The sequence below is a fragment of the Melospiza georgiana genome, chromosome 3 (genome assembly GCF_028018845.1).
Source record: "Melospiza georgiana isolate bMelGeo1 chromosome 3, bMelGeo1.pri, whole genome shotgun sequence".
Taxonomy (NCBI): domain Eukaryota; kingdom Metazoa; phylum Chordata; class Aves; order Passeriformes; family Passerellidae; genus Melospiza; species Melospiza georgiana.
In genome coordinates this window covers 1,049,174-1,068,859 of record NC_080432.1, presented here as the reverse complement: position 1 = coordinate 1,068,859, position 19,686 = coordinate 1,049,174, and the positions used below count along the sequence as shown (strand labels likewise).

General features: G+C 49.5%; 1 protein-coding gene across 1 annotated transcript; it reads right to left on the bottom strand.

The window, feature by feature from the left end:
- Positions 1 to 3,185: 3,185 nt before the first annotated feature.
- Positions 3,186 to 13,365, bottom strand: LOC131081494 (interferon-induced very large GTPase 1-like). The gene is made up of 2 exons (XM_058020651.1): positions 13,325 to 13,365; positions 3,186 to 10,645 (listed from the first exon to the last, which is right to left on the bottom strand). Exon 2 carries the CDS (start codon positions 10,641 to 10,643, stop codon positions 3,342 to 3,344), a length of 7,302 nt encoding a protein of 2,433 aa, XP_057876634.1. The 5' UTR covers positions 10,644 to 10,645; positions 13,325 to 13,365; the 3' UTR covers positions 3,186 to 3,341.
- Positions 13,366 to 19,686: the final 6,321 nt, after the last annotated feature.

Genomic DNA, 19,686 nt, shown 5'->3' with positions numbered 1-19,686 from the left:
CTGCAACTTCTCTCCTTATTCTTTTTAGTATAGTAATAATGTATTATATATCATATATCAATAAATCTAGCCTTCTGATCAAGAACTAAGATTCTCGTCCTTCTCTCTCACCATGAAGACCTCATCAGGTCACTGTAATAGGATCCCAAAAGCACACCAGTTAACTGAAAACAATTTTCATATATTCTTTTTCATTATATTGCTCAAATGCATCTCCATGAAGATTATACATATTCAAACATTCCTTTGAGTTTACATGTTCCAGGAATTCTTTTGCTTGGTTCAGCACTTGACACGTCTTCTTATGTGCCAGTATCTGCAGATGAAATTTTTTTATTTTATTTCCTCACCAGACACCCTGTTCCATGGTTTGACAGTTCTTGATAGCCTGGTTCTTTTCAGTGGTATCTTATCATATGGATAAGATACTCCACAAGTACATGAAATCAATATTATCTGTTTCACACTGTTATCTGAGTTATTCTCACCACTGTCAGTTAGTTACACAAAAAAAAAAAATAAAAGCCAGTAGCTACTTCAGTGTCACCGACATCTTTTCATAAAAATCCTTTCTTTGGGATTTTTCCGCCTTCTGAGAAGCTGTGGCCTCAGCAACAAAGTGTAAACAACGGTTATATGTTGGTGTGGAATGCAACAGGTGGATCCGTGATTGGTCTCTGGTGGATGTGTTGATTTACTGGCCAATCATAGCAGAGCTGGGTCTCACTCTCTGCTGGGACACAGACCTTTGTTCTTGATTCATTTTCTATTCTTAGCTTAGCTAGCCTTCTGAGAACTTTTCCCTCTATTCTTTTTAGTATAGTCGTAATGTAATATATATCATAAAATAATAAATCAAGCCTTCTGAACATGAGGTCAACATTCTCGCCTCTCTCTTCATCCTGCAACCCTTGTGACCACTGTGACACTTCTGCAACAGTTAATGTGATAATAAACAGCAAATAGTCTCTATTTTAGTAGTTTGCAGGAGCCTTAACTATCTTTATCACACAAAAATATATAATCTACACCGGGATTATGGTAAAAAGGCTGACAAATTAGACTGTACAAAAAGTGGTTAAAAAGTGATTACAAACTGTACTATACCAAAATAATTTGGAAAAGCCAATATGACAGTGAAGGGCAATGACTACATCATTATTTCTTACAGACCATGGCAGCAACACAGCAAGCCCAGGTGTCCCCAGTCCCTGGCACTCACCCGTGCAGCACACGCTCACATGGCCCAGCTCTGGCTCCTGTCACTGGCTCTGGGTCTGCTTGGCCAGGGCTGGGCTTGGCAAGGTTTGGGCCCATTCCCCGTTTGTCCTGCAGGTTCCCAGCTGAGCAGCTCCAGAGCACAGAACCTCGCTGGGATCCACCTTCTCAGCCCTCTGTGTGTGTGACAGGCCAGGCTTTGTTCCCAGCCCTGCCTCCCTTGGCACCTGCCACCGACATTGGTTTCCCTGGACATTGTGGTTTGGGGCTTCCTAGCCTCTCACTGTCCCTGCAGACAGTGAAGCTGCTCCTGGAGCAGAGACCCTGAATGGAGCAGAGCCTCTGCTGTCCCACCCCCTTCCCCAGTGCCACCCCCTGTCCCCTGCCTGTCTGCAGCACACAGAGGTGGAGTCACCCCCAACTGTGACTCCCCTGAACACAAAGGAGACACAGAGCAGTCCAAATCAACTCCTTTATTAGCAGAGTGTGAAAAACAGCAATCACTTCTTTTAAAATTTTAAAAGTTTATTAGTAATAAAATAGCTATGAAAATTATTATAAAAAATTAAAGCAATAAGCATTTGGACACCCAGGTTAGGACAATAGAAGACAATAAAAAGCAAAGAGTTACAGATATCTGGGTGCGTTTTACTCCTTTTGCCAAGCAAAAGCCCACCTTGCTACCAAAGGATTAATCCTTAAATGCAATAGCCTATTGCATATTCATATATCTCATACATGATGCAAAAATTATTTTCAAACACAGAGTCTTTTCTGGTTATTGCCAACTCTCCTCTTCATCTTGTAAATCAATCTTCTTGGTCGCTCAAAGTCTGGTTCTTCATAATAAGAAGGCAATAATTCTTCTCTTGGAGCTTTTGGTGTCGTGTTACTGTTATCTCTACATAAAGAATTTCTTGATGCTTTAACCATTCCTTGAGATAGTCAGAAAAGCATCTTCCATCACATCGTTTCTATTTTATATTATGCTATAGCCTAAAATTTATACTTACCACACTACTTAAAAGAGATTAATACAACATAACTTTCCAACATAACACATATAGTGTTCATTTTAATATTTGCCAAGAGCCAATGACATAATATGCATTTTTCACACAGAGCCTGCAGGGGATGAGGCTGAAGCAGCCCTTCAGCAGCTCTCCAGGAAGGCCTTGGCCCTCCCATTGCCAGCAGGGTTGCAGCACAGCAAAAGCCCCCACAGCTCCCTGGGGCAGAGCCAGCCGGTGCCACCTTCTCCAGAGCACGGCTCTGGTGCCACCAGCCTGCCTGGGCAGCACCAGCATTGCCCCAAGGGCTGCTGCAGAAGGTGCTGCAGACAGGATTCTCCACATGGGACACTCCAAAGGCTTTTGTTCAGCAAAGGGGCCAAGGGCAGGAGCAGCTCCTGCCTGGGCTGAGGGCTGGAGATAAGGGCAGCAGCCCCAGGCACCTGAGCAGGAGCGGCTGCCCTGGACAGAGACATAGCACCCCTGAGACAGGGAGTGACAGCACTGCCTGAGCCTGGGGCAGTCGTGTCACTGCTCTCCTGAGCCCGCAGGCACAACAGCTCCTGCTGGGAGAACGGCCTCAGTTGATCCAGGAGGCTTCAATGAGGGAGGGAAGGATGACACCCAAAAGCCAAGCAGCCCAGCTTGCAGTCAGTGTAGAGCTTGCATCAGGTTCCGCAGGCCTTTCTCCAAGCAGGACAGCTCGTTGCTTCAGGAAAACTGCCTTTGGGGCACTGTCCCTTCTTGTCTCACAGAAGTTGTTTCAAGGGGTGCTCTGAGTGCTGCCCTTTGCCCTATCCCTGGCCCTTGGCTCAGCCTTGGCCACAAGGCCAATTGTCCAAAGGAGGGGATTTGGTTTGTCTCTAGGACAAAGCTGAGGGAAATGTTTATGGCAAACAGGCAAGAGTATTCTGCCTTCCTCATGAAACAAAGGAATTGCTAAGTGATGGGTGAAGTAATGCACCTTATTTCATCAAATTTGGGAGCAATTGGATACCATTGGCTTTCCTGGACTTGAGAGCATCATCATTGTAAATGCATTTTGTAAAAGACTGGTACAAAGTTTTCCTAAACTGCAAAGCTGTTGTGGTTCTTCCTTCCCATGGACATGGCCTAACGCTTCTCCAGCTCAGACAGAGCTTCCTCCTTGGTAATTCTCTGCCACGCCTCAGGGATTGCTCCTCTACCCTGAAACTTCCCATTGTACTGAGCTTCCAGCTGTGTCCTGAAATGAGACACAAACCATTTCCAGTACGCCTGCAAGGATGAATCAGGAAGAATTTTCCAAGTGGACTTAGGAGGTCCAGCATCCCGGTATCTCTTGTAGGGGATTCGTTTACTGTCAGAAAGTACTAAATAGCAGTCACTTGCAACAAGGCTGGAACAAATATCAATGACCAGGTGGTCTGTTCTATACCATTTGATTCCCATCAAAGCTTGCGGGCGATGGAAGACCACCTGATGGTCTCCATCGTGATTCTGCATTGTGTTTGTGCAGACAGCCCCACAAAAGGGACACTGTGCCCAGCACCCTGAAAAATGCTCCACCAGGATGGTGTGAGTCTGCCCTGAAAATGAGCTCAGGTCTGCACCAGCAAATTCTTTCTTGAGCCTTTCCTTCAGGTCAGGCAGAGCTTCTGTCATGGCCCTGCTCAGGAACTCAATGTCTGTGACCTCCTGGTGCTCAATGCCCTTCAGGTCACTTCTGGGCAAGTTGATCACTTCTGAGAGTTCCCTGCAAAATTCATCCAGCCAGAGAGAGATTTTATCTTCTCTGTCTTTTCTGTCTTTGACAATTTCGGTTGATAAAGAAACAGCTGAAAGAATGTTGTTATAGAGAATATCAAGGGAGGACCCTAAAAAGTCCCGCCGACTCCGACTCCCATCTAAACAGTGCTCCCTAATTCGTGTCTCAATGTAAGTCTGAAAAAACTGTCTTGGGGACCTAACGTACTGCTCGAAATACTCAAATTTTTCCTGTTCTGCCAGGTATCTCAGGATGCAAACTTCCAGATTGGCTCTGTTACCCCTGAAATCTGGGGATTTCTGCATGTCCTCAGCGATGGCTTTGGCTGTCCTCTCATAGACTGCCTGGCGAAGAGCTGGCTCAATCTTGTCACAAAGGAAAACAGCAAAAGTTGTGACAGAAGTGGCTCCTTGGCAGGAAATCTGGAAACATTGGAAGAAATCTTCTCTCTTGCTGCTCAAGTACACAACTGGGTCATTTGCCTTTTGGAATGCTTTGTGCATGGCTTTAAACCTTTCTGCTGCTATTTTGCACAGATAGAGAGACAAATCCATGCTGTAATCTCTGTTGAAAGTATATTTCCCATTGCTGGGGACAGAGTTCACACCTTTCTGTACTTCATTCAGTATTTCATGAATAAAATTTCTATTGTAATCGCGTTTCTCTTCTTCCTTCTTAGCAATGTTTTCCTTAACACATGCTATGATGCTGTCAGTGATGTGCTGAAAGTTGATCACATCAGCATTGGAAATGCTCCTGGGATCTGAGATAAAGCCTAAATACTTTTTCTTCATGATGTGTTTCTCAGGATCAAAAGAAAATCCTCTGCCTCTGGGAAATGACCTCATCCGTGCATGAAAACCCGGCTCCTTAAAGTGCTCTAGAAGGACATCTTCGATTTGTGCATCAATATCCACCCGTTCCAGAGGACGAGCAGCACGGGAGACTTCGGCAATCCACTGGTTCCAGAGGAGAGTAAAGTTGTCCTTCAGTTCTCTCTCACTGAGGCTCTTCCCTTTCAGACTCACAGCCAGGTCCTTACTCTTTTTCAGGAGCTCATCTTCATAGTCCAGCTTCCTTTCATCCAGTTTCTTCTGCTCCTTCTGAAGCTCAATAAGATTCTCACATTTCTTTTTTGTTTCATTAAGAAGAGTCTCTTTTAATTCCTTCAGCTTAAGCGCTGTGCTTAATTTCCACTGGACCAGTGTCTCACAGTCTTTGTCTTCCCTGAAATACTTTTCCACTTCTTTCTCAATGGCATCACTTGTCTCTTGCACCTGCCCTTCAAGGTATTCTCTAGTGACATTCTGCCAGTCCCCATTCCGAATTTTGTTGACCAGTCTCATCTGTATATCTAAGATGTGACTCCTCAGCCTCCAGGTCCATTGACTAAAGGCACTTTCCAGTCTCCTGTACACAGCAATCTCCAGGGAATTCTTGAAGCTGAACACAAAGTTTTCATTCAGCAAAGCATTCCAGAGGTCACCAATACGATCTTTCAGGCTCGAGAGCCTCAAAATGCTGTGCTGTGACTGCTTCTTGGCAGCCCAGAGGATTTTGCTCTTGAGTTGCTGGGCATTCTGGCTGTATTTGGGATTTGGTGGTGCCATTGGGGGGTTTCCTTCCCACAGGTGAGCAAAGTAGTGAATGTGGGTGTTCACATCAAAGCCAATGACATCGCTGAAGGAGGAGACATCACAGCACTCCTCCTGAGCAGCTACCACAGTCATTTCATCCAGCTTTTCCTGCAAACGCCTTCGTCCTTCCATGTTCTGCTCCTTGGCAGTTGCTTCCCCCACGTTTTGGTGGACAAAGAGGCAGCTTGGGGAAAGATTGACTTTCTTCATCCTCAGGAAAGCCTGCACAGCGATCTGGAGAACATCCTGCATTTCTGATGGATTTTCTCCAAAGATATTGATCACAGTCAAGTTGCCAACACCAATGACAAAGGTGGCCAGCTCATTGTCATGGTTCAGAGAGTGTTTATTGGACATCTCGATGGCACGAAGTCCCTCTGTGTCAACCACCAGCACAAAATCAAAGCCCAAGTCTTGCTGTAGCTCCTCTGCCACTGGGATGAGCTGCATGAAGGCCCCACGGGTGCATCTCCCTGCGCTGACGTTGAACTGCAGACCAAACATGGAATTCAGCAGGGTGGACTTGCCTGTGCTCTGGATGCCAAGCACAGAGAGCACAAACACTCGTTTGTCCCCCAGCCTCTCAATTAAGCTGTCAAAGATTGCTCCCACCCAGCGCAAGGGCAGGTAAGAAGCATCCCCATCCATCAGCTCCATGGGGTGCCCTGAAACCATCAGATCTGCTGCAATTTCTGGCAGTTTGACAAAATTGTCTTTCTTGTAGTTCATTATTTCCAGAGCTTCATAAATCTGCCCTAACTCTCTCAATAGGTTCTCCAGGCCGATGGATGAATCATTGATTTCATTAGAGAGGGCATCCAAATGACTCGGCAACTCATCGTTGCCCCTGGGCTTTTCCTTGCTTTTCTTTCTTGACTGGATTTCAGACCATAATTTGTCATAGTCCTTCCTCAGTTGTTCAAGGCGACCACAAGACAGGTCATGCATAAAGACCTTCATCCAGTGCAGGAAGTATTTCTTGGTGTTTGCTGGCTGGACCTGGAGAAAGCCAAGGAATGATTTCATCAGTGCGTTGAGAGGGAAAGCTTGGTCAAGTTGCTTTTTTCTTATTGCTTTCTTCTCATATTCAATTTGGCTGCGATGATGCTCAACGCTCTTGTTCCTCTTCTCCTGCAAGCGAGTGAGTTCTTTGTCCTTTTGGCACCACTGGTACCACAGTTTTCCTTGAAGTGGCAGCAGCTGGGATTTGATCTCAGACAGCTTCTCTTTCTTCAGAAGCTCCACCAGCTCCTTTGCCTTTGCTTTGGCTGTCACACACACATCTCGATCTGCATCCACTATGAATCCGTGCTGGCGAGCTTTCTCCATGCAGGACTCCAGGCTAAAACATGGATTAGACCCTTCCAGGAGATTTCCAATTGTCTTGGTCAGTTGGTCCATCAGTTCTGCTTCATTTCTGTCCTTGATCCCTATTGTTATGTTTTTGCTGGCTTGTCCAGCTGCAGCATTGTCATTTTCTGTGAGAAGACAAACCAAAGGCCTTTGCGACTGCCACAGGTCCTGCAGAAGCTTTTTCCCCCTGTTGTCCATGTGCTCCCAGTCAGACACAAGACACACATTGACAGCAGATATCTCCTGCAGGAACTGCAGCTGTGCTCCGTGATCCCTGGCATCTCCATGCAGGTTACAGAAAGCCACACAGCACTCAAAGGTGTCATCAGGGCTTCCACCAGGGTAGTACCAGGCAATCTCCACCAGTCCTTCCATCAGCAAACGCTCTCTGGTGCTGCCTCTGCAGTGGCGGTGGAAGAAAGTGTCGTGTTTGCGTTTGCTGAGCACAGCGTTGAGGAGCTGGGACTTGGAAGAGAAGGCCGAGCTGCCAATGCGGATGAAGGACACGATGGGTGTGTGTGCCTGAAAGATGAGTTTGTTGCTGAAACTCTTTGTTTGGGCCTGCTTTCCCGCCTTCTCCACCTCTTTCCAGCTCCTTTGGATTTGGCTGAGTGCATAGAGCGGGAACTCGATGCGTGAAGTGCTCGGGTTGGGCACCAGCAGAGGCAGCGCCAGTTGGCAGAACGCCAGCTTGGTTGCCAGGGTCTGTCTCAGGAAGTCATCAGCACAATGGAAAATGGCCATCTGCAGGTCCATGGGGTGCACATGGCCATCCCTGTTTGCACGTTCAGGGGCTGCTTTCATCAGCTTATCAAAAAAGTTTTCAAAGGAGTCTGATTGCTGGTGCTCTTGCTCTCTGGTTTCTGGCATGGATGCAAGGCCTGGGTTGCTCCTTTCCCAGCAAGTCAGGTACCTCACCTGGTAATCCACCGTTAATAGTTTTTTCAAGAAGTATAGTGGCAGTTCCTTGTCCTGGCTGGGCTGGCTGTCCTGCAGAGATGTCTTGCAGATGGTGCGGAAATCTCCCATCCCCATTTTCCTTGGATAGTGACTTTCCAGTCCAAGGCGCTTGAGCAGCTGGAGGAACTCCTGGGTTGCAATGGCTTCATTTTCTTTGGCTTTGCTGCTTTCTGACTTGGACTGGGACTGACTGGGGGCTTCATGTGTTGGAAAAGTGTCTTCCAGGTCACTGAGTATGTTCTGCATCCTCTCCTCATCCCATTTGTCATCCAAGAACCCATTGATCAAGGAGTCCAAGTCCCGTTCCAGCCTCTCCCAGTCTTCATCTCCAGTGTGCTTTTGGAGGAGATTCTTTATCCGTGTGGACCACGAGCCTTTTATGTGATTTTCCATAAAAACCAAACGCTCCCTCTTCTGCTCAGAGGACAGCTTTTGACTTTCGGGTGTCACAGTCAGACCTGTCAGCAGGAGGGAGGCCTCAGCTCTGCCTGCATCTTGCTCCTTCAGGTTCAAGTAATCCGCATGTGCCGTTTCCATTTCCTTGGCCATGTACTGAATTTCTGCGTGTCCAAGGAGTTGCTGAAAAGTGCTGCTCTCGACCTGGTACCCTATGCTGGTGGCAATCAAGAGCACCAGCAGTTCCATGTCCTTCTGAGCCTGTTCCTGGAGAGACTGGAGTAAGGAATAAATGGCCAGGCTGCTGGTCAGGGTGGCTTCTATCTTTGCTTCATGAACATCAGAAGCAGAGCTTCCTGGTGCGTAGGTGACAGCATGGATGTGCTCCTGCATTTGCTGCAGTGTTTTGATGAGCTCTTGAAGCTCAGAGACTTTGGGAGATCTGGGAAGTGGGTGCTCAGTCTGGAAGACCCATTGCATAATGAAGGAAGCCTCAGGGAAGTCCTTGACAGAGTAGATATGAGGATTCAGGAGACTCCTCAACATTGCCTTGATAGTGGTGGTGTTTTCTGGAGGTGACTTCTGGCAGCTCCGTACAGTGTTCACCAGGAAGTCCTGCAGGGCTTTGTCTGACAGGCACACGTTGATCCACACACTGGGGTTCCTGGTTTTTGCACTCAGATCATCTTTTAGCTCCATCAGCATGAGTAGCTTCCTTTCATCCACTTTTGTAACCTCCCAGGCCTTCACAGTTGCCATGAAATCTCTGGCCTCTTGCACTGCACTGCCTAGTTCCTCTCCAAAAACCATGCCAACGCTCTCATTCGTCAGTGCTTCGTAAGCAGCCCTGAGGGCTCTGCTCATCTGGCCTGCAGACTTAAAATCCTTGCAGTGATTGCGCAGGATGACATCCCACACTGGGATCAGCTCAAAGCCACGGTCGATAACGCACCACGTTGTGTTATCAGACACAAGCCCCGTTTTCCACTGAGGAAGGGAAGATGTGTCTGCTGGCCCCCCGGTGTTGACCACGTAGAGCTGAATTGCTGTATGAGAACTCTCTCTGGCTTTTCCCTGGACAGAAGCCTTTGAGCTGGATTTGGAAACATCCAGGGTCCCTCCTACACTGGCCCCAAAGCCACCCCAGCTGGCCCCAACAAAGATGTTCAGTGCTTCAGATGTTTCTCGCTTCACCTCTTCCCGCTGCTCAGCTCGGAATCCTTCTGTAGATGCCTTCCACCAGAATATCCCCCCAAAGTGGAGGGGACCCTGGTTTATATGGGACCCAAACCTGCTGAAGAAACTCTCACATATCTTCACCAAGGTGGAGTTGTCTTCTTTCTGACTGCAGCTCAAAAGCTGCTCCATGTCTTGCAGCTCCCGCAGAGCCGCATCCGAGAGGCAAAGCTGATGCCTTTGGAAGTAGCAGGAGGCCAGAGGGATGTACTGGTACTTGGTGGTGCAAAAGTAGCTCTGCTCAGAGCGGGACTGGTGGGTGTCCTCTGACTGCGAAGTGCGGCTGTAATCTACACCCACTCCCACATTAATCCCCCAGAATGAGCATTTGGCAGAAACGCTCACGCTGAAGCCCAGCTGCTCCATGGACTTGGTGAAAGTGGATTCTGCTGCAGAGGAGGAGAACTCCTTCCTCTCAAGCAGCGATCCTTGCTCCGGACCGGTGAGCTGGAATCCCTCAGGAACTCTGAGGAGCTGCTCTCGCTTTGCCAGCGCATCTTCAGGTCTGCTGGTTCTGTAGATGCCCTGCAGGGCCAGTCCCCCTGACGCCCGCCTCAGTACCTCCGTGTCAGGGATGTTCTTCCCACTGCCTGCTGACAGCTCCTGCTGCTCCAGCTGCTTATGGATCCTCTCCAGTATATCTGCCAAGGGTTTCTTTGGTGGTGGCCAGAACTCTTTTGGAATCTCCATGGCTCGCCACAGAGTCTCTGCTTTCTCCCTCAGAGCATCCTGGCTGTGGCTGTGACTGTTGAGCATTTCTGTCAGATCCTTCAGAGCTTGGTTGGCCTCATCTTGTCTCTGCTTTGCCTTCTCCAAGTTATGCTTTTGCATCTCCTCACGCGTTTTGTCATCTGTTATTTTCAGGAGTTTCTGCAGTGCCTTTTTCTCCCAGGGATGCCGTACCTCACACTCCAGCCTGAGGTAATCTTTATATTCCAGATGTTCCAGGGCTTCTCTGCACTTGATTCCCAGCACCTGTGAAGCTTTGGGCAGCCAGTATCCAGCATCCAGTCCTTCCTTCTCAAATGCCTCTGCAAGGAGCTGTGTCTTTCCATCCTCTTCCTGTGTGTCCTCCTGCGAAGCCATGGCTGTGGAGGAAGAACAGAGACTTTCCCTGAGGTGTTGTCAGAAACCCCAGACTCCTGGCAGAGGCTGTGCAGCAGCTGCAGCCCTGGGGATTGCTCCCACCAGGCTGCTGGAGCCAGGCCTGGGATGGCACAAGAGCCAGGGTCTCCTTCCCATCACCCTGGATGTGCCTGTTGCTTTCCTGTTTGCAGGATCAAGCCTGAAGGTGAGTCTTTATCCCAGAGACTGCACAAACAGAAAGAGATACACAGACACAGAGACACACACACACACACACACAGACAAACGCACACACACACAGACACAAAGACACACACACAGACAAACACGCACACACACATAGACGGACACAGAGACAGAAGCACAGGCACACACAGACTCACTGAGCCACACAACCTGCCCTGGACAAGGTGCTGCCTTCACCATCGCCCACATCCTCCCAGCAGAACTCAATCCACAAGTGCAGACAGCCGGGGCCATTCCTGGCTCCCTGGAGCACTGGCACAGCCCCTCTGCCCATCCAACAGCCCTGCCTGCATCCTGCACCCTCTGCCCAGCCCACGGCTGCCCTGCTCGCTGCCTGGCCCAGCCTGCTGCTCCCAGCACCCGGAGGCAGCGCTCACACACTCCCCCCATGGCACCCCACACTCCCCAGACACACTCCCCCCATGCCCCCAGGGGCTCTGAGCTGTGCTCCTGCTCCAGCTGCCAGCGCAGCCCCTCCCTCGCCCCTCTCTGGCCTCTTCCCAGGAGCTGCTTCCTGGCACCCTCAGGGGCCCACCCCAGTGCAGGGGGAAAATCCACCTTGTCCCTGCCTACAGCTGTGCCTGGGACATCCTGGTGGCCCTTCAGGAGAGACTGGAGATGCTGGGAGCAGACTCAGAGAGGTGCCCTCTGTGATCTGCTGCTCATTAGCACAGATGATCTTGTCAGCCAAGTGCTCATTTGGTTTAGTCTTGGCTTCAGCCACCACAGAGCCACTGAGCTTAAAATCTCTAGTGGCAAGAGGAAAAGTGCCAGCAAACCTTCAACCCTGGCCTTGAGGGGAGCAGACTTCAGGCTGCTCAGGAGCAAGTTACAGAGAAAAAGCCACAGGGAAACGGCTCTGGAAGGTGCTCGGGTCCTGTCTGGGGGTTTGTTCTTATCCCATAGCCAGTTTGGTTTTTAATTCGGTTTGTGTCTGGAGTTTTTACTGTCCCCCCTCTGATTCAGGAGTATCACAATGCATGAAGGACGGCCCAGGTTTCTTTGTGGGGTTGGAGACCAGAGGCTGCTCTTACTTCCAGCAGGGGTGATCAACACAGGGGCCATGCAATACAGTGGATCTGACCTGAGATCCAGTTGCCCTATGTTTTTTTCCTTTCTTTCCCCTCTTCCTTTTTTCTTGTTTCAACACTGTGACCAGGGCTTGCCATCTTGCTTCTCTGCTCCTCTGCTGCTTGGGACCTGGGAGCACCCCTAGCCCCACTAGGCTCGACCTCAGGCCCAGTCATCACCGGTGAGCCATGCAAAGGAGCGGCCCCCCACCCCACCCCGCCCCTACTGCTTTAGGGGTTTTTGCTACACTTCAATACACCACCCTGAGTTTTCAGTGGCACTGAGAGCAGCTGCTCCCTGTGGACTGTCCAGGGGAAGCCAACTCCCCTGTCCCCTGTCACCAGGGCCGCCTCGCCAGAGCCACCATTGCCAGCGGAGAGGCGGCCGAGCTTGTGCCACAGCGCCCTCTGCAGCCGCAGAGGAATCATCGCACCTGCCCTGCCCAGTCGGGAGCCAGCAGCGCCCCTGCTGGCTGTGCCCAGAACTGCACCGCAGGGGCAGTGCGTGATGGGTGAGACAAGGCTGGGATTGGGTTTCTGGTTTTGGTTGTTTGTTTGTTGCCACTACTGTTGTTGTTTGTTTCTCTTGGTAAATATATATGTATATATACACACTCTAGTAAATACCTGTTATTCCTTTCCCTATATCTTTGCCTAAAAGCCCCATCATTTCAAAGTCATAATGATATAGAGAGAAGGGAGTCATATTCTCCATTCCAGGAAGGTTCCTGCCTTTCTTGCTGGACACCTGTTTTTAAACGAGTACAGGTCCATCACTGCGAGTCACTTTCCATTGAAAAAGCCCTGAAGGATAGGGCAGTCATGGGTGACAGTCAGTACGGACTCAGGAGAAAAAATCCTGCTTGTCACCCTAAATTTCCTTTCACAACACATTAACACATGGAGTTGATCAAGGACTGCCAGTTAATCAGAGCTTTATGGATTTCAGTAAAGCTTTTGATCCTGCCTCTCCTAGGACCATGGTGTGTCCCTTCCAACTCAGGCCATTCCATCATTCCACAATTCTGTACCTAACAGACCTTGTGCTTTCACTGGGCACCTGCCTTTAAACCTTTGGGATTTCTGACTCTTTCACACAACTCCAAGAATTGCCCAAGTCTCAGTTCAGTTGGATACTGGAGAGATTTATTCCTTGCAAAAAATCCTTATGAGCATTCACCTTCCATCCCACCAAAGCCACAACACTCTTACCAGAACAGGAATTGACCAGAGGGGCTTGGACTCAGGTCCAATAGAGCCAAGGGCTCCTGCACCCTTCCAGAGCCTTCAGGGGTAGCATTCCCTTGGGAATCCCTGCAGATTTGGGCAATCTGAGCAAGGGCTGTGGGCTCAGATTCCACTCACCCAACTCACAGGAGAGGCTCCCGTCACTCCCTTGGCTTCCCAGCAGACACCAGCAGCTGAGGGCCCCAGCTCAGGGGACACAGCACCGCAGCAGGAACAGGCCTGGGGTACACGGTGGGTGTGGAGAAGAGTATGGGAACCCCTTGAGAACTGAGGAGGAAGAGCACCAGGAAGGAAAGGCCCAAAATCCTAAAGAAGAAAAACAGACAGTGAGGAGTAAGCGACCCATGAGCATGGCAGATTGTATTGTGTTGTACTGTGTTGTTATATGTTTTGTTGCATTAAGCTGTACTTTCATTTATCCCAGTTTCCCCGTTAGAATGGTTCTGCCCCTGCTGCCTCCTCCCATCCTTTTAATGTCAATCTCCCTACCCCCTCCCCCTTTTCCCCAAAAGTGGCTGAACCCTTCCCTCAACCCCTCCCCGGTGTCCTGTCGTGTCACTTCCTGTCCACCCCATCCCCTCCCTCTAGAAACTTCTACCAAGGGCGTTGAGTGACAGGTTCAGGCACTAGGGCCCCTCCCTTGGGTGGCCCTTATTGGTCCCCCTACCTGCCTGTTTCCCTCATCCTCACGTCCTCCTGTATCCCCACTGGCAGGTGGGCAAACCCCTCCCTGGTTTACCCACCCCCCCCCCTTATAACACCCTGCAGACCCCATTCTGGCTGTCTCCAGCTAGCTGGTTTCCCTGAGTTAAGAATCTAGTTAGAGATCCAGAATAAACCTGGACTTTTCCCCCGGCTGGAGTCCACTCTCCTACCAACATCGTGCTAGTGTCTTGTCTGAAAGGCAAAAGCCTTAGCCGCTCTCCCGACCTCCTGAGGAATGGGAGAGTGTCCCTCGCTGCCTGCAGTGCCAGAGCAAGCCAGGGTGACTCCAAGCACACAGTCGGAGAGGCACTGCAACAGTTTGTCACCCATGTGGGGGCTGAGGTGACAACCAGACCCCAAGGATGAGACCTTGGATGCTTTCCTGGACTTTGTACCTTGGAGTGCCCTCAAAGGTTTCGTGGCCGGCAAGCTACCCCCAGTGGGAGCAGACCCCGTTTTAGTGAGTGGCGCTCCTTGGGGACGGGGACAGTAGCTCCTGAAGCACCACAGGAATTGTTTCCCAGTAGGAACCATTGCCTCCGGATTTTTCTTTTCCACTCGCCAGACAGGTAAGGAATCCTCTTTTCTCCCTTTCTGTGGGGTGAGGTCCCTTCCTCCTTACTCTCCCTGCCATCTGTATAGGTCTCCTTTGTTTAAGGGACCCTGTCCTTGTGCTCCTTTCGGTTTGGAGCCATGACCTCTCTCTCTTTGCTGCGCAGCTTTTTCTCTGTCTCGTGGGGAGCAAGCAGTGCTGTTCTGCTTCATTCTTCATTTTGTAGTTTTTCTGGGCTGGTGGGGTGATTTGAGCTGCTCAATTTGTTATCTCAGCCATGGGGGCCAGGCTGTCAGTAGCTCAAAAAGGAGTTTTAAACCAAGTTGCGGGAGTCCTTTGGGGGGGGGGGGGGGGTGGCGGGGGGGGAGAGGGTTGTTTTTCAAAAAGGCAATTAAAACAGCTTGTCCAGTGGTTGTTTTCTCACTTCCCCAAGGTGTCTCCTGAACAAATTTATGACATTCACATTTGGGACTTAACTGGTAGTAAATTAACACAATTAGGCATGTCAGGGGACTCCTCCTTGCCCAAAATTACTTTCTGGAGTCTCCAAATCAGAACAGTCCTAAAATCCAAATTTGGGGTGAGAAAACAACCATCCTCTGACAGTCTGTTCCCTAGTTCTCCTAACTCTCCCTGTCCTAGCCCTCTTCCCTCACCTGCTCCCCCTCAAACCAGGATCTTGAGAGGAGCAGCCCGCTCCTCCTCAGTGCGGGGTTGCCACCATCTCCCCGGCTCTTCTCAAATCTCCCATTCCCCCTGCCCAAGGAGTCCAGGCTCGACTTCTCAGGATCCTTTCCTTTCTCCCTTTTCCCAGTTAGTAAAACCCTTTTCCAAAAACCCTCTGTGCAGTTTAATCTCCCTGACCCCGACTCTCCTCAAAATGGCTCTTGTGGAGCTCAAAATGGTGGCAGCCACATGGCTTTTCCCCCCTTTTCCCCTTCTTCTTCCCATAATCCCTTTCGCTGGTCTGCCAATCCCTTTGCATCCCCAGAGTCCTCCCATGAACCCTCCCCTTCTTATGTTCCTCCTCCTCCTCCCTCTGCTCCTCCCATATCCTCCCAAGACCTGCCTCCTGACCACAGCTCCAAATCAGCGATCTGTGTCTGTCAAGTGTCCCCACCTGGTTTCCCAGCCACTCCCCTTCCCCTTCCACTCCTGGTTCCCACACCCCCCCTTCCAGTTGCCACGCTTCAGCATTCAGGGGGGAGGAGGCTGGGAATCAGAGCCAAGGGCTTGTTCCCATGCTGTCAGGTGCCCCAGTTACATATAATCCAGACAGGGAAGGAAGAGCTCAGGCCCAATGGACCCCATTTGCCTACCACACTATTAAAGAACTGTGTACAGCCCAGAAAGAGTTTCCTGGGAAAGTGAATATTTCCAGGGGCTCCTGAAGGCAACCCTGTCAGCATCTGCTGTCACTCCAGCCAATTCAAAACAGTTATTTTCCTGTCTGCTCACCCCCACTGAATTTTTAATGTGAGAAGCAGCATGGAAGAGAGAAGTGAGGGAAATTCTCCCATTAATATGGGATAACCCTTGCATGGCATCAGACATCAATGCTGACCCCATTTCTATAGACCATCTTTGTGGGCAGGCAGAATGGGATGATGGTGCTAAACAGACACAGGGGATTCCCAGGGAGGCACTGAGGGAGAGCAGCAAAGCAGCAGAAAAAGCTTTTCTTTCCTTGTGACCTGAGGCACCCACTTGCAGTTATACAAAAATTACGCAGTCATCAGCCGAATCTTTTCTTGTGTTTGTTGAGAGACCCTGCAGGGTGATTGAGCAGCACATACAGAGTGAGGACACATGGCAGAACATCCTTAAAGAAGTTGCTTTGGCTAATTCAAACGCGTAGTGCAAGGCCGCCATCCAGAGTCTACCTTTCGACCGTCCTCCAACTCTGTCTCACATGTTGGAAGTCTGAGCTCAAAAAGTCACCACCACCCCAGAGGATGATAATAACATGATAATAAGATTTGGCGGCCCCGTGCGTCTTTGCTGCAAACTCTGCTGTCACTTTAGCCTCAACACCAACTGCACATCCATCTCACTTCCCAAAACCCCCTAGAAAATCTTTTGACCCAGACAAGCCATGCCATTTATGTGGACTCAAGGGACACTGGATGCCCAAGTGCCCGCTGAAACAACAATTTCTAGATTTTAAAAAGAGACAGATGACTCCCGTAGAGGCAAAACAAAAAAACTAATTGAAGAGCACAGTTCCTCCCTGCGCCACAATATAAATGAGGTGGGCTCGTTAACATCTCGGGGGGGAGTGAACGAAAACATACTAGAAAGCAGAGCCTACCTGCGACCACAACTCAACCGGACATTCCCAGACCCATTTTAACCATTTTTTCCAACATTGAACCTTTCAGGTCACAGCTGACAGAGCTGCTCCACTTGCAGAACTCAAATTTTCAGTCTGTGTCAGTGTGCCCTGAGATTCAAGGTACTTGGCACCAGATCTGATGTAAGTATGTTGTCATCGGAGACACCAAATATACACCACACAAGATCAACATGGTTTCATGTCTTCTGACATCAGATCTGGGACAATTCTTCCTCGGACTGTACTGTGTCCGCCCCCCCGCCACGCCTCTGCCAAAGGGCCAAATCATAGCACAGGCCATACCACTGCCTGAGCTGACCTGGGACCTGGAACAAGTCCATCTGCTCCAATGAAGCCCCCATTCTATGGTGTCATGGGCTCAGGTACTGGGAAAAGAAAAACCACGTCACATGTGGGATGCAGAGAAGTGGGAAGCGAAAATATCTTGATGGACTTCTAGACACAGGAGCAAATATGACAATCATTCCCTCTCAGGAACGGCCATCACACTGGGAGTTGCAAAACGTGGCTGGTCGTATTCAGGCATTCAATTGGCAAAATAATCAAAGAGTGTCATTCTAATTGAGGGGCCAGATAGACAATTAGCGTCAATACATCCATTCATTTTAGATTATGTGGAACCCCTGTGGGGGAGAGACCTCATGGCTCAGTGGGGGGCCAGAATTGACCTTCCTAAGACCCTTCCCCAGGGTTTTGAGCAGCAGCCACTGAAGAGCGCTCTACCCAGAAACTGAATTGGAAGACTGATACACCAGTATGGGTAGAACAGTGGCCTCTCAATAAACAAAAATTAAAGGTGCTTGAGAAGCTCATGAAGGAGCAGCTAGAACAAGGTAACATTGTGGAGACCATGAGTCAGTGGAACTCCCCTGTCTTTGTAATAAAAAAGCCAAACAAAGACAAATGGCGGCTCTTCCATGACCTTTGCCAAATTAACAAATTATTGAGAATATGGGCTCTCTCTAGCCTGGGATGCCATCCCTCACGATGCTCCCCCAAAACTGGAATTTGGCTGTTCTTGACATCAAAGATTGTTTCTTCCAAATTTCCCTACACCCTTACAATGCTCCGCAGTTTATCTTCTCGGTTCCTACAATCAACCAAGAAGCCTCAAAGAAGAGGTACCACTGGAAAGCTCTTCCACAAGGGATGAAAAATAGTCCAGTGATTTGTCAGTGGTACGTCTCCTCCTTGCTGTCTCCCGTCTGTGCAGCCGCAAGGGATGCAATTATCTGACATTATATGGATAACATCTTGGTGTGTGCTATGAATGATGAACATGTGCTTGACCTCATAATCAACGCATTGGTTGTTGCAGGGTTCAAGCTTCAGGACGAAAAAACTCAATGGATGCTGCCCTGGAAGTACCTAGGTCTTGAAATTGGAAAGCGGACCATTGTTCCGCAAAAATTGGCCATGAAAAATAACATCAAGATTCTGGCGGATGTCCACCAATTGTGTGGGTCTTTGAACTGGGTAAGACCTTGGCTGGGCATTCCCATCGATGACCTAGTCCCCCTTTTCAATTTATTGACAGGGGGAGAGGAGCTCAGTTCTCCCTGGACACTTACCCAAAAGGCAAGGACCATACTGGAAAAAGTCCAGGAGACCATCTCTGCCAGGCAGGCCTATTGGTATCAGCCGGGCCTGCCCTTTAAATTCGTTGTGCTAAGGAAACTGTCACATCCCCATGTGATGATTTTTCAATGGGACATAACATCCAAACAGAAGGACCAGGGCCAGAGGAACCCTCTCTTAATTATAGAGTGGGCCATTACAGGTCCAAGAGAATGACACAGCCACAAGAGCTGGTGGCAGAACTGATCTGCAAAGCAAGATCGTGGATCAGGGAATTAGCAGGTTTTGACCTTGACTGCATCCATTTGCCTCTCCAATTAAGCTTGGGCCAACTAACAAAGGCCATGTTGGAGCAATTGCTGCAGGCGAATAAAGGCCTACAGTTTGCATTGGATAGCTACACCGGTCAAATCTCATTTGATCTGCCGGTCCAGAAATTTTTCAATTTAGATGTGCAATTTTCTCTATCATTGAAAAGCATCCAAAGTAGGACACCTCTAAAGGCTTTGACAGTTTTTACAGACGCGTCAGGAGCATCCCACAAGTCAGTGATAACTTAGAAAGATGCTCAAACTCAGCGGTAGGAGGCAAAAGTTGTCGAGGTGGAAGGATCACCTCAAGTAGCTGAGTTGGCCGTTGTCATCAGGGTCTTTGAGAGGTTCTCTGAACCATTTAATTTGGTCACTGATTCGGCATATGTCGCCAGTGTAGTATCCAGGGCTGAAAATGCAGTACTGCAGGAGGTTTCCAACACGCCTCTGTTTGAGTTGCTCTCAAAATTAGTAACACTTGTCTCCCACCGAGAGCAACCATTCTATGTGATGCATGTCAGGTCACACACAGACCTGCCAGGGTTCATCACCAAGGGCAATTGCAGGGCTGATTCCCTTGCCACCCCTGTTGAGATGGCCCCGCTTCCCGATGTGTTCCAGCAAGCCAAGATCAGCCACCAGCTTTTCCATCAAAATGCACCTGCCTAACTCACAAACAGGCCAAGGCGATTGTGGACACATGCCCCTCATGCCAGTCCCACCAGCTACCATCTCTGAGCTCAGGCACGAACCCCCGTGGGCTGCAAAGCTGTGAGGTGTGGCAGGCACACGTCACCCACATTCCCTCTTTTGGCAAGGTCAATTACGTCCACGTCTCAGTGGACACTTTCTCTGGTGCTGTTTATGCCTCAGCCTTTGTAGGGGAGAAAGCTGCTGACACAAAAAGACATCTCGTGCAGGCTTTCTCCATGTTGGGTGTCCCCAAGGTAATTAAAACTGACAATGGGCCTGCATA

What these genes read in the sequence shown, in the direction of transcription:
- LOC131081494 (XM_058020651.1), bottom strand. Translation starts at nt 10,643, where the DNA reads ATGGCTTCGCAGGAGGACACACAGGAAGAGGATGGAAAGACACAGCTC.